This window comes from Mesocricetus auratus, unplaced genomic scaffold (genome assembly GCF_017639785.1).
Source record: "Mesocricetus auratus isolate SY011 unplaced genomic scaffold, BCM_Maur_2.0 Super-Scaffold_100046, whole genome shotgun sequence".
NCBI classification, from domain to species: Eukaryota; Metazoa; Chordata; class Mammalia; order Rodentia; family Cricetidae; genus Mesocricetus; species Mesocricetus auratus.
The window spans coordinates 7,007,599-7,020,148 of record NW_024429223.1 but is presented as its reverse complement, the minus strand read 5'-3'; the positions used below and the strand labels follow the sequence as shown (position 1 = coordinate 7,020,148).

The 12,550-nt window shown below is 51.1% G+C and overlaps 1 protein-coding gene and 1 long non-coding RNA gene across 4 annotated transcripts; one reads left to right on the top strand and one right to left on the bottom strand.

Annotated features, from left to right (window-relative positions):
• Nucleotides 1-2,279: 2,279 nt before the first annotated feature.
• LOC121136016 lies at nt 2,280-3,511 on the bottom strand. The gene is made up of 2 exons (XR_005873144.1): nt 3,268-3,511; nt 2,280-2,830 (listed from the first exon to the last, which is right to left on the bottom strand). It is a non-coding gene; the product is annotated as an uncharacterized LOC121136016 (long non-coding RNA).
• A 1,822-nt stretch (nt 3,512-5,333) lies between these two features.
• On the top strand, nt 5,334-12,152 carry Plekhf1 (pleckstrin homology and FYVE domain containing 1). 3 transcript variants are annotated; one of them, XM_005081760.4, is made up of 2 exons: nt 5,334-5,585; nt 10,683-12,152. In XM_005081760.4, the coding sequence occupies exon 2, from the start codon at nt 10,699-10,701 to the stop codon at nt 11,536-11,538; it is 840 nt and encodes a 279-aa protein (XP_005081817.1). In that variant the 5' UTR covers nt 5,334-5,585; nt 10,683-10,698; the 3' UTR covers nt 11,539-12,152. The 3 variants fall into 3 exon arrangements, with proteins under 3 accessions (XP_005081817.1, XP_040591439.1, XP_040591440.1); XM_040735505.1 differs by lacking the exon at nt 5,334-5,585 and adding an exon at nt 5,640-6,287; XM_040735506.1 differs by lacking the exon at nt 5,334-5,585 and adding an exon at nt 8,788-8,873.
• The last annotated feature ends 398 nt before the right edge of the window (nt 12,153-12,550 follow it).

Here is a 12,550-nt window from a genome sequence, read left to right as displayed (position 1 = left end):
CGGGGTCTTTCACAACCAGAACCAAAGAAATGTACCCTGACCCTAAAACCAGTGCCAAAGGAACACACTTTGTCCCTGGAATCAGAGTCAGTGAAAGAAATGTACCCTGGCCCTAAAATTGGAGCCAAAAGGCTAAAAAGGACCAGAGAAAGAAACACACTTTGGCCCTGAAACCAGAGCCAAATCTGATCCTAATCCTGTTTAAAAAAGTAACCAATCCCGGAGCAGAGCTCTAGCCAATCTGAGCTCAGCACTGAAATCGGACCAATCCCTACTCTGGAAAAACTTCCCCAACCCCAAGAATCCCTATATAAACCTTGTGTATGTTCAGCTTGGCTGGTCAAGCTGCCTTCCAATAAACCCCTTTGGATGAGCTTTGGGTGAAGATCTTCTTTTGTGACGGCGACAGAGCAGAGGCGACCCTGGGCAGAGCAGAGCGAGCAGCGCTGTAACACTTGCCCGGGAAACCTTCCTTGGCAGAGTGGAGTTGTTAAACTCTGCTCCCCGCTCTCCGCTCTCCAGGAGCAGAGCTGAACTGTAGCAACTTTGCCTGAGAAACCTCCGGCCTAGCAAAACTGCTACACTAGGCGAACATCCCCAGCTGGAAGACCCTGTCCTGCCGGAGCGGAGCTGATACACTGGAGAAGCCTTTCTCTGAGGCAAGGCTGTAAGCTGCCAAGCTTAGTGCAACCTGTGGTGGTCCTTGGCTCCCTAGCTCCAGGATACCTTTCCACCTGAGCTGTGTAACACTGAGTATCCTTGGCTCCCGAGCTCCAGGATACCTTTCCACCTGAGCTGTGTAACACTGAGTACTCTGTGACGCTTGAGTGCCAGAATACCTGACCCACTCCTGTTCCATCCTGTCCCGACCCATCCCAAAACGCTTACAAGGGGGATGTTTGTGAGTTGGAAGCCAGCCTGGTCTACAGAGTGAATTCCAGGAGAGGGCTGTGGTAGTGAGAGCTTGTCTCAAAACAAACAACAAAAAAAAGCTGTGGCAGGGTGGCACACATCTTTAATTCCATAGACAGGTGGATCTCAATGAATTCAAGGCCAGCCTGATCTACATAGTTAGCCAGAGCTACCTAGTGAGATCCTGTCTGCAAACAAAGGTGGTTGGGGAGGAGGGTTGGGCATGATACATACTTGCCATCAGCCCCTCCTCCTTGGTTTTTGTTTTCAGACTGTTTTTCAGACAATTTTACTATGTAGCCTAAGCTGACTTAGAATTTACTAACCTCCTGCCTCAGGTGTCCAAGTGTTGAGATTATACATATGAGCCGCCATACCCACTTTTAAAAATTTGTTTTCCCAACATTTGTTTTGAACTTTTTATACTAACCCAGAGTTGTAAAAAATACAAGCAGTGGAGGCCTGTTTTTGTATAAACCACAAACTGAGAGTGGTTTCCACAGTTTTGTATGTTTTGTTTTTTTTAAGACAGGGTTTCTCTGTGTAGCTCTGTCTGTCCTGGAACTCACTCTGTAGACCAGGCTGACCTCGAACTCATAAAGATCTGCCTGCCTCTGCCTCCTGAGTGCTGATATTAAAAGCATGCACTCCAACACCCATCTTAAAAATTTATGTATAATTTTATGTGTAAAAGTGTTTAACTGCTGTGAGCCACCTTGTGGCCTGGGAACCAAACCAGGATCCTCTGTGAAAGCAGCAACTGCTCTTAACCTCTAAGCCATTTCTCCAGCCCCCAGCATCCACAATTTCAAGGGGCTAGAGTAAAAATACAAAAGGAAGAATGTTTTATAAAGCTTTTAAAAAATTACAGGAAATTCAACTATCAGTGTGTAACTATCACTTACCACTTGTTTCTGTGTTACCCAAGGCTGCTTCCACTATGCAGGGGTGGTCCCAGACACCCCTTTGCTAAGCCCCAAATACTTACTGTTTGAACCCTTTTTACAGAAAGTCTGCCAACCCCTGACTCAGATTTATCAATTATTAAATGTCTTTTGTATGGTTCTTGGAAGGAACCCAGGGCCTAGCAGAGAAGCATTACACAGCCAAGACCCTTCTCCAGCTCTTCAAGGATTAAGATTATCTGTTGTTTCTATCCTTAAGTATGTTAGTGGTTGTTTGCCTTTTTCTTTTTTCTGGGATGGAACCCAAGACCTCTAACATTCAAGGCAGGTTTGCTTCCCCAGCCCTCTACTTGTGGAGCCAATCACAAGAAATTGCAGGCTTGCAATGAGAAGAGACAAGATAATGAAGAGTTAGGTGCCCTGTGCTTGGTGTGTAGACAGAACTCAATAAACAAGGCAATGAAAATTCCAGGCATTTTTTTCTCACAGGGTTTTGAAAAAAAAGAAAGAAAGACTAGCTTGGGCCTGCTGAGCCTGGGTCTTTGCTCACTCCCTAGTTCCTGCAGTCTGGAAACCAGCTTTTCCCAGAAAGGATTTTTAGCCAAAGAAGCAGAAAAGGCCTCCAGGAAACTTCATTTTTTCCACAGCTTGTGGCTTGGCTGACTCAACTTCTGCCTTTCCCTGAGTCACAAGTTTGTCGTCTTCCTTGGAGAAGGGGGAGAAGGGCGGGAGCCCTCAACTCAGACCTCCCCACCCACAGTCAGGCCTCGCTGGGAAGGGGTGGGTAGCTGGATGATCAGTTTATGCTGCTCTAGGGGACTTCCCACCCTTCCACTCCATTGCATGGGATGCTGGGGCTGGCAGGAGGCAGTTGAGACTGAGCTCTCAGTGGGCCCTGAATCACCAGTGGAACAAAGCTGGAGGCGTTTCCTGTCTCCAGAATCAACAGGTATTCATTCCTTCCTCTGGTCTTTCAGACTCCCCTTCTTCAGGCAGCCACTCTCTGCCAGACACTGTGTGGGATGCCAAGATGCCATCATAAACAAACAAGACTGTTCTGCTTTCACAGGGACCCATGCTCATCCTAGCCACCTCCATGTCTCCCTGAAAAGTCCACCCTTTCTGAGGAGGTGAAAGGGGAGATCAGGGGATTGAGGCAGCCATGAAACATGACCCTGCCGACTGAAGACCGCTCCACGTAAGCAGTGCGTGCACTTGGAATGGCATTTTCAGTATCCTACCTAAGCCTCTTGGTGGGACTGGAACACTGCCTCTGTTGAAAAGCAGACTCCTCCCTGGTGCCAACAGAGGAGGTGAAAGGGAGCTGAGACCCTAGCATGTCTGCCTGCACTTACCGCACATGTAAGCATATCACTCACTAAAGGCATGCCTGTCTAAAAACAACAGTGACCTAACCGCTTTCATGGCATTCACACAGGAAGCATCTTACCTTCAACTTTTACAATATCCTGTTCCAAAGCCCCGAAACGCACCAGAAGTTCTGTAGTCATTGTCCCAAGCTCGTGGATTCTGAGAATAGCAAAGCCTCCCATCCCATCAACCCCCACCCCAGCCACCTTCAGACAATGGTCTCTGATGTCCTCACATCCCCCTGCCCAAATTCTTCTTCTATTTAAACCTAAAGCTTGTGTCAGTGCTCCGATGATGGACTTGAGACGTCACAGAACCCCTTTATCTGTGAATGAAAAGAAAAATGAGATGAGGACACGACGTTCCTAGTAGGTTTACCGTAGGTATGTAGATATTGTAAATATGAGGAAGAGCATAGGCAGAGGCATCTGGAAAACTCCAGAGTGAAATGGCCGGCAGACTGAAATGGGCCATGTGGGAAGACGGGCCAAGGGAGATCGGAGAGCCAGAAGCCAAACTGCCAGGAAAGTGGGAATAAAGAGCAGTTGCCTAGACACAGTAGGAAGCCCAGCCCAGCCAATGGACTGGAGAGTTGAAGGTGAGGTATGCAAGCCAGGATGACTTTGTAACCGATCCTGAGAAAGGCTGGGGAATCTGGCGGCCAGCGTCTGCTTTGATATGGTAAATAAGCACCTTGGGTAACCACTCATCTGGGGTTTGAGATGATATAACAATCTGTTCTCCCCAATCTCCCCCTCCGCCTCGAACCATCACTCATTTCTCTCTCATTGATGAATGGGGACTGTTGGAAACTCAGTGCCAGGCTTTGGTCCTAAAACTCTAGTAATAGTTAGAGCCTAGCCTGTGGGACCTCAGACACTGTCTTTTCCTTCTACACAGAGGAGAGTTTGTGTACATCACCAACCAGAAATCCAACTGGGATATATGCATGGGCAGGGGGGGCCTAGAGTGGTGAGGTGGGTGGTCGAACATGAACCCCCGTATAAAGGGGAGTAGATCTGTATTCCCAAACCCTCCTGCCTCAGCTTCCTGAATGCTGAGATCACAGGCATGTACCACCAGACCCCCAAATCTTAGATAAGCTAAAAATCAGAGCTGGCGATACAGCTCATTGATATAACACTTATCTAGTATGTGAGGCCTTGAGTTAAAAGTCTCAAATTTTATGTGAATTCTTCCCATCTGAAATGTTCACAGCAGCGCAGTTTGTAAATGTTTAAACAAATTTCAAGCCAAAAAGGAAATGATTTTAAAGTATGGCTGTTCAATAAATGCTGACGGGTGGGGTGGGGTGGCTGGACGACGGTAGGAATTTGGTAGAGATTAAGGGGCAGAAGGCTGGAGACCCAGTTTAGGTAAAACTCTGTCTTTGCAACCAAACAGCAACAAAATGGGCGAGGTATAGAACCCCTGCTTTGGGGCCAAGAAGACCTCTCTGAGGAGCTGACATCGAAATGACAGCGGAGAGGGAGTGGGAAGGGTGGGAGTGGAACCAGCCCAGTGATTTTGAGGAACCGGAAGAAGACAGTGGGAGAGGATTGCGTGGGGGCAGGTGAGACGGGAAGGCTGGCTCGGAGTTGAGTTCTGAGTGTCCATAGCAGCCAGGGTGGAGTCAAGCAAGGGGTACTTTAACCGGTTCGCACTGTGGAGCTTTCGTGATGAGAACGTGGGGGTGCACTAAACTCATAATACTTCCTCCCGGGGGTCTCTGACATTTCCCACTGGGAAGTTTTTACGATGGTCTTCAAACAATAGGCGCGTCGCCGTTGCCGAAAACAGTCACCGTGACACCAGGGGGGCATCCGAGGGCCCCACGATCCCGTCGCGCGCGGCACAGTCGCGGACCGTCCCCCGAACCCGCGCCGACCTTGTCTTCGGCATGGAGGCCCGGGAAGCTGGTAACTAACCGGGATCTCCAGCCAGGGATCGGTCCCGGGACCCCCCACGCAGGAAGCGAACTGACCGGTTCACCATCCAGCGGTTCAACTCCACCCGCGCACATTTCTGGGGAAACCGAGCCCGCTTCGGGCTCCGCCTCCCGCCTGCGTGCCAGGGCTCCGATTGGTCAAGCGGCCGCCCAGAGAGGGCGTGGCCAGGGAGTTGGAGCCGGGAGGCGTGGGCGGCGCGGGGATTGGCGGACCCGAGCGGAGACCGTACGCGAGCCGAGCCGGCTGCGCTGGGTGCGCGGGTCTCCGCCGGAGGAGGGAAGCAGGCTTACGGCACCGGGAAGCGCTCCCCTCCCGCCCGCAGCTGCGGGTCGAGGTGGCCGCGGGGGATCGACATCTGGGACTTCACCGGAGCCGAGGGCGCTCGCTGCTTGCTGACTTGGGAAGCGGTTGACAAGCAGGGACTCAGGGGCCACTGAGTCCCCGAGATGTGCGTGAGCTGTGAGCCGGGGGCGGGGGGGTCCTCCACGGGGTCTCTTCCCGCATCTTTGTCCCACGATGTTCCGGGAGGCTTTACTTAGCCTGAGACGCTTTGGGGAGAGAGGGAGGGACGGTTCTCCCTGGCCTCTGGTTTGGGGTCCTTGAAGAGTTTGAGTTGGCGACTCTAGTATAAGGTGGGGCCCGGACTCTCCTAGGGAACACCTGTAGTGCGGGAGCTCGGTCGCCAGGCTTCCGTGGGAGGGAAAACAGCAGTTCCGAGGCACTCCGAAACGCGCGCACACGCCTAGAGGGCGCAGGCCTTGGAATTTGAACACAGCTGATAGCAGATTCCACAGGGTTAGAGGCCGCAGAGGAAGGGCGATCGGTGCTACTACAGTCAAGATCTCTGCGGTCTGTTGTAAAAACCGAAGTGCCTCACTTGCTGTGCGACGTGCCCTGCCCACGTCAGCCCTCAGAGCTGCCTAGAGTGGCCAGGCCCAGCTGCCTGATCGCTGGGACTTGGCCAGCCCAGCCGCGCCAAGGAAGGAGGGGTTTGGCATCCTGGCCTGCGGGGTGGGACGGGGCCACCCTGCTTGTCTGTGATAGAGAAGACTAGGCAGCCCTGGAGTTTAAGAACTTCTGATTCCGATTGTGTGCTGGGGGAGAGGCTCGTCTCACGCCTCGCGGGGAGTCATTCTCCTCTCTTCATCATGTGAGTTCCCGGCATGGAATTCAGTCGGTCTTGGCCACAAACATCCTTACCCTCTGAGCCATCTTGCCCAACTAGGTTTTGTTTTGTTTTGAGATAAGATCTCTCCGTGTATATATAGCCTAGATTAACCTAGAACTCGCTTTCCTCCTGCCTCATCTTCCCAGGTGGTAGATTACAGGTATCTCCCCAGGTCAAAGTTTCTCTTCCTTGCCTCAGAGTTTATTCGGAAGCTTGGCCGCTAGCTGAGGTTCTGCGGTGGTGGCTGTGAAGGGAAATGGTGCTTTCTGCTGGGGAGCTTTTGTGGGGACTGAGTTAGGTCAGCCATGCGATGTGCTTAGCATTGTGCCTTGCTAGCTGTGGGTGCCGAGAAAACGGCACCTACGGGCTCATTTTCCTTATTCTGTTTTCCTGGAGGAGGATTCCAGAAAGTCTCAGTGACTCACTACCCTTGTAATAACTTGGGAATGCTCACACGGGCCTGTGGGCCTGCAAGGTGACCCTACCTGCCCCTGTAACCTGACCGATTAGCCCTGTGCCTCACCCCTTCCTCCTGAGTTCCAGGTCCCAGACCTCTCTTAGGGGCTGTACCGCATGGGCAACAGGATATGATGGGTTACATCGGAACAGATGTGGTTATCAGTATCCATGAGTAAGATGCCTTGTGCATTCTACATGTGTCAGGGGTCAGCAAACCTTTTCTACAAGGGGCCAGAGAGTAAATATATGTTCGATTGTGTTATCTTGAATGTGATTGTATTTCTTGTAGCATTTAGGCTGGCAGTGGGCCAGATTAGGTCTGGATTTTTAGCTCCTGGTTGTAGATCACATTTCCTCCCTTGGCTATCATGTGTTGATCAGTGATGGGCGTTTGGGTTGCTTCTGCCTCTTGGCTTTTGTAAACACACATAAGAATATCAATATTCCTTCCAACCCCTTTGTAGATAGACCCGTAGTGGTAAAGGTGAGTGTATAGTAACTTTTTTTGAGGAGCCTTCAGGTTGTTTTCCATAGTAGCTATGTCATTTTTTTCAAGACGTGTTTGTTTATTTTATGAATGCATCCATGTATGTGCACCACATGCATGCAGATCCCTTGGAACTGGAGTTACAGGAAGCCGTGAGCCACCTGGTGTAGGTGTTAGAGAATCAGGAACCACTGAGCCATCTCTCCAGCCCATAGCTATGGCATTTTACACTCCCAGCAGCAGTGCATGCCTTTTCTACTTTTCCCACACAGGCACTTACTGTATTTTCTTTGATAAGAGCCTTCCAATGAGTATGAGATCTCCCCCTGTTTTTTATCTATCAATGGGTTTCTTGAACAGTTTGGAATGTTGTATGGTTTCTACGTTAAGTGACATTCTGTTGTAGTGCCATCCTAGGGTGGCTCATTTCAGTCCATCAAGGGAGGAGAGCCTGTTTTGTTTTTAAGATTTATTTTTACTTGTATTCATGTGTCTGTGTGACTGAATGCCACATGTGTGTGAATGCATGAGGCCAGAAGGATGTGTCAGACCCCTCTGGAGCTGGAGTTACAGGCAGATATGAACTAGGCATTCTATGTAGATACCAGGGTCCAAATTCTGTCCTCAGGAAGTGCTCTTACTGCTAACCTGTTACTCCAACCCAAAAACAGTTTTTTATTATTATTTGTTCTGCTCCTAAGTGGTTCAGTTATCTTTGCTACCCAGAAGCCACTGCAATTTCGGGTCTACTATCCTGGGCCATTCTGGCCTCTGCACAGTGAGATGTTATCCACATTGACCCCCCCAGCACAATGCCTGGTGGCCATATTGGCACATTAAGGGACACAGTTTGGGTTTGTCAGATTGTCCCTCAGCCAAGAACTGGTGATCAGGTGGCAGAATGGCTTGGGGTTGCAAAGTTTGCTGCTAAGCTCAGCAAACTAAAAATAGTTACTACATCAGCTCTGTGTGTGTGTGTGTGTGTGTGTGTGTGTGTGTGTGTGTGTGTGTGTGTGTATTTTAAGACCAAAGATTGGTGTCTGTTGTCTTCCTCAATTTCCGTCCACCTTGTTTTTTTAAAGCTTTATTTTACTTTTAATCATAGGCATACACGTATGGGTGGTATCTTAGGGTTTCCAGTTACTGTGATAAAACACCACGACCAAAACGCAAGTTGGTGAGGAAAGGGTTAATTTGGCTTCCTCTTTGCTGTATCACTGAGGAAGTCAGGACAGGACCTCAGGGCAGGAACCTGGAGGCAGGAGATGGAGGGGTACTGCTTACTGGCCTGCTCAGCCTGTTTTCTCATAGAACCCTGGACCACCAACCCAGAGATGACCCCACCCACAATGGACTGGACCCTCACACATCAATCACTAAGAAAATACCTTAAAGACAGATCTTTTTGGTTTTTTGTTTGTTTTGTTTTGTTGACGCGGGATTTCTCCGGGTAACAGCTCTGGCTGTCCTGGAATTTGCTTTGTAGACCAGGCTGGCCTGGAACTCACAGAGATCCGCCTGCCTCTGCCTCCCAAATGCTGGGATTAAAGGCGTGTGCCACCACTGCCACTACAGCCACCACCGCCGCCGCCGCCAAGTTGACATAATACTAGCCAGCACAGGTGGGTATATGCAAGTATAAATGCAGATGCCTACAGAATCCAAAAGAGTGTGCTAGATTCCTTGGAGCTGGGAACTGAACTTAGGTCCTCTAGAAAGGCAGAATAGGCCCCTCTGCCTTATTTTTATTTTGTTTTGTTTTGAGAAACCGTCTCTCACTGAATCTGGCACTTGCAGATTCAGCTAGATTGTCTGGCCAGGAAGCCTCAGGGATCCTCTTGTCTCTACCTCCCCAGCAGTAGAATCATTCACACACCACCACACCTAGTGTTTTATGTGGGACCTCAAGATCTACTTGGGTCCTTATGCTGGTGGGCAAACTCTCCACCAAATGAGCAGTCTCCCAGCCCATGAGTAGGTATGATAAAGTATTATGAAGGCAAAACAAAACAGGATGATATCTTACAGAAGGGGTCAGTAAACTTTTCCACAATGGTCCAGATTTTCAGTATTTCAGGGTTTGTGGCCATATGATTTCTGTCAGACTTAGCTCCATCATACTATATACATGAATGTGCATGGCCGTGCTCCAATAAAACTTTATTTATGGCCAGGCGTTGGTGGTGCACGCCTTTATTCCCAGCACTCGGGAGGCAGAGGCAGGCAGATCTCTGTGAGTTCAATGTCAGCCTGGTCTGCTGATCAAGTTCTAGGACTGCCAGAACTGTTACCCAGAGAAACTCTGTCTTGAAAAACCAAGAAAGAAAGGGAGGGAGGGGGGGAGGGAGGGAGGAAAGGAAGAAGGGAGGGAGGACAGGCTCAGGGATGAAGGCTAGATTTGGATTTTGAGCCACTAGGTGAATGGTGATTCTGATGATGGAGTTGAGCTAAAAGGAGAGGGCCCAGGAAACATTGGGTTCAGTGTTGAGTATCAGAAGCTAATTTGATGACTGGGTAGGCCAGTGGCTATCCATACCTAGAGCTTAGTGGAGATACCAGTCCTGGAGGCTTGGACCAGGAAGTGGCCACGTCTGTGTATCCTTCAGTTCTGCTGGGCTTAGAAGGGTGGGTGTGGACAGCAGGAGGAAGCTAGGGTATGCTATGAGGCTATCAATGTTTGCTGCCTAGTACATCAGCAGGGAACCCCGGTGGACCTTACACTTCCCAGAGGAGGCGCTGTGTTGTGAAATCCCTCCAACTATTACAGTCTGTTTCCCCCCATAAGATGGGGGCAGAGGGTTTTCTAACCTACTAGGGTTCGTGTGAGAACTAAATGAGATAAAGCTGCCCTTGGCTGAGAGGTAGTACTCAGTACATGGCCTCTGAGATGCTATGGTGACCTTCAGCCACCCCACAACAGTCAGCTACCTTGGGCAAATGAGGGCTCGCAGAGCCTATGATTGGTTTGGATCCCAGACACTCATATTGTCCGACACACAGTGTTCAGTGTATGCACCCCCATCCTTCCAATCACACATTGTCCCAGAACAGCTGATAGGAGTTGGAGACTCACTATTCCAACCTCCTTGACCCTGACGCATGCCTGAGGTGTGCTCTACTCCCCAGGCTTTTAATCCTTGCAGTCAACTGCTCGTGGCCGTCTTCTCACCACCGTCTGCCTTCCACATGCTTCCTGCTGCAGAGCCCCCTTCACCCATCCCAGCCCCCAATAATTTATGTCTCCCACTCCTTGCGTCAGGTAGGCCTCTGGAGCACTCAGTTTCTGTGCCTGGGAGGCTAGGTAGGCTTGCGAGGCACCGTGGGATAATAGGCTTGTCTGCTTCGAGTGAGCTGTTGTGGTGGGGCGGTGAGCAGTGTGGTCCTGACTTCACGGGCAAGCTGATGACAGCCTCCCTGTCTGCCTCTTACAGCCTCGCTGCTGAGAAGATGGTGGACCACTTGGCAAACACAGAGATCAACAGCCAGCGGATTGCGGCAGTGGAGAGCTGTTTCGGGGCATCGGGGCAGCCGCTGGCCCTGCCCGGACGGGTGCTGCTGGGCGAGGGGGTGCTGACCAAGGAGTGCCGCAAGAAGGCCAAGCCACGCATCTTCTTCCTCTTCAACGACATCCTGGTGTATGGCAGTATCGTGCTTAGCAAGCGCAAGTACCGCAGCCAACATATTATTCCCCTGGAGGAAGTAACATTGGAGCCACTGCCAGAGACCCTGGAGGCCAAGAACCGCTGGATGATCAAGACAGCCAAGAAGTCCTTTGTGGTGTCGGCGGCCTCCACCACAGAACGCCAGGAGTGGATCAGCCACATTGAAGAGTGTGTGCGGAGGCAGCTGCTGGCCACGGGCCGCCAGCCCACCACTGAGCACGCAGCACCCTGGATCCCTGACAAGGCCACGGACATCTGCATGCGTTGCACACAGACACGCTTCTCGGCACTCACCCGGCGTCACCACTGCCGCAAATGCGGCTTTGTGGTCTGTGCTGAGTGTTCCAGGGAGCGTTTCCTGCTGCCACGTCTCTCCCCCAAGCCCCTTCGTGTCTGCAGCCTTTGCTACCGAGAGCTGTCTGCCCAGAAGCGGATGGAGGAGGCCAAGGAGAGGTGCAGGGACTCTCCAGGGCAGCCAGCCCGCCTAGGCGGCACTGTCAGTGGTGCATCCAGTGGCGATGATGATGACTCCGATGAGGACAGAGAAGGCAGCGGGGATGGCGACTGGCCCAGCCAGGTGGAATTCTACACTTCTGGTGTCTCCTGGTCAGCCTTCCACAGTTGACCCTCACCTTCAGAGCTTCTGCACCAGGCCAGTCCGCTGTCCCAAACCTGCCCATGGTAGTGGTAGTGGGCGTGTGACAGGTGGCTGTTCCAGAGCCATTACCAGTGTCTTTCTGCTAGACGGCAGGCTCCTAGGCCCTCTTCCGCTTCTGGTCGGATAATCGCCTTTCCATTTCACCAGGCACAGAACATGAAGTCCTTGCTGACCAGGCTGCAGCCCTTGGGGTTAGACCAGGCCAGGTGTCCCAAGCATTAAAAGACCAGGGTTGAAGAGGGCAAAGGGAAGACCAGACCAGAGTGGGGGTCCACTCCATTCTGAAGCTTGGCAAGCATAGCGCATGCCAGAGCAGGAGGCCTGCATACCCACCACCATGCAGGGCCTCTGGGTCCTGTCAAGCTGGACCCTAGATGTACTGTGTGTGCCCTCCAGACCCAGGTGAGCCTGAATTCCCTCAGCCCAGGACAAACCCCAAGTGTCTGGTGCCTGTTTGTCCTGTCCCCATCTCTATCTGTGGTCAGTAAAAGTAGTGTTTTACTGTAGGACTCTGGGTTTCAAGGACAGAAACCCTATCCAGACTTACTTACCAATAAAAAAACAAAACAAAAAGGCAAAAAGCAGCTCTTGTGATTGCTAAGTCTTAGAGTACCCTAGTTTCGGACACTGCTCAACCAAGGGTAGAGACCATGGCTAGGGACAACCGTCACTGACACTGCCACACTGGGCATTCGTGGAAATGCCTCCCACCCAGTGAGACATTCATACCACACTGTTCCGCAAGAACAAAGATCCATTCTGTTGCTGTGACAGCCTGCCTGCCTGCCTGCCTGCTTTGCTTTTGAGACAGGGACTTGCTACTTAGGACTGACACAAACCTGACATCCTCTGACCTCAGCCTCTCCAGTGCTGGTATTACAGGCATGTAATGTACCACTACACCTAGCTTATGGATGTGGGCTGTTTACATGGGTACTAAAGGAAACAAGGTGTTTGTCTCACACAGTCAGATCCTTCT

Coding starts and splice junctions, on each gene's coding strand:
- Plekhf1 (XM_005081760.4), top strand. CDS start 10,699: ATGGTGGACCACTTGGCAAACACAGAGATCAACAGCCAGCGGATTGCG.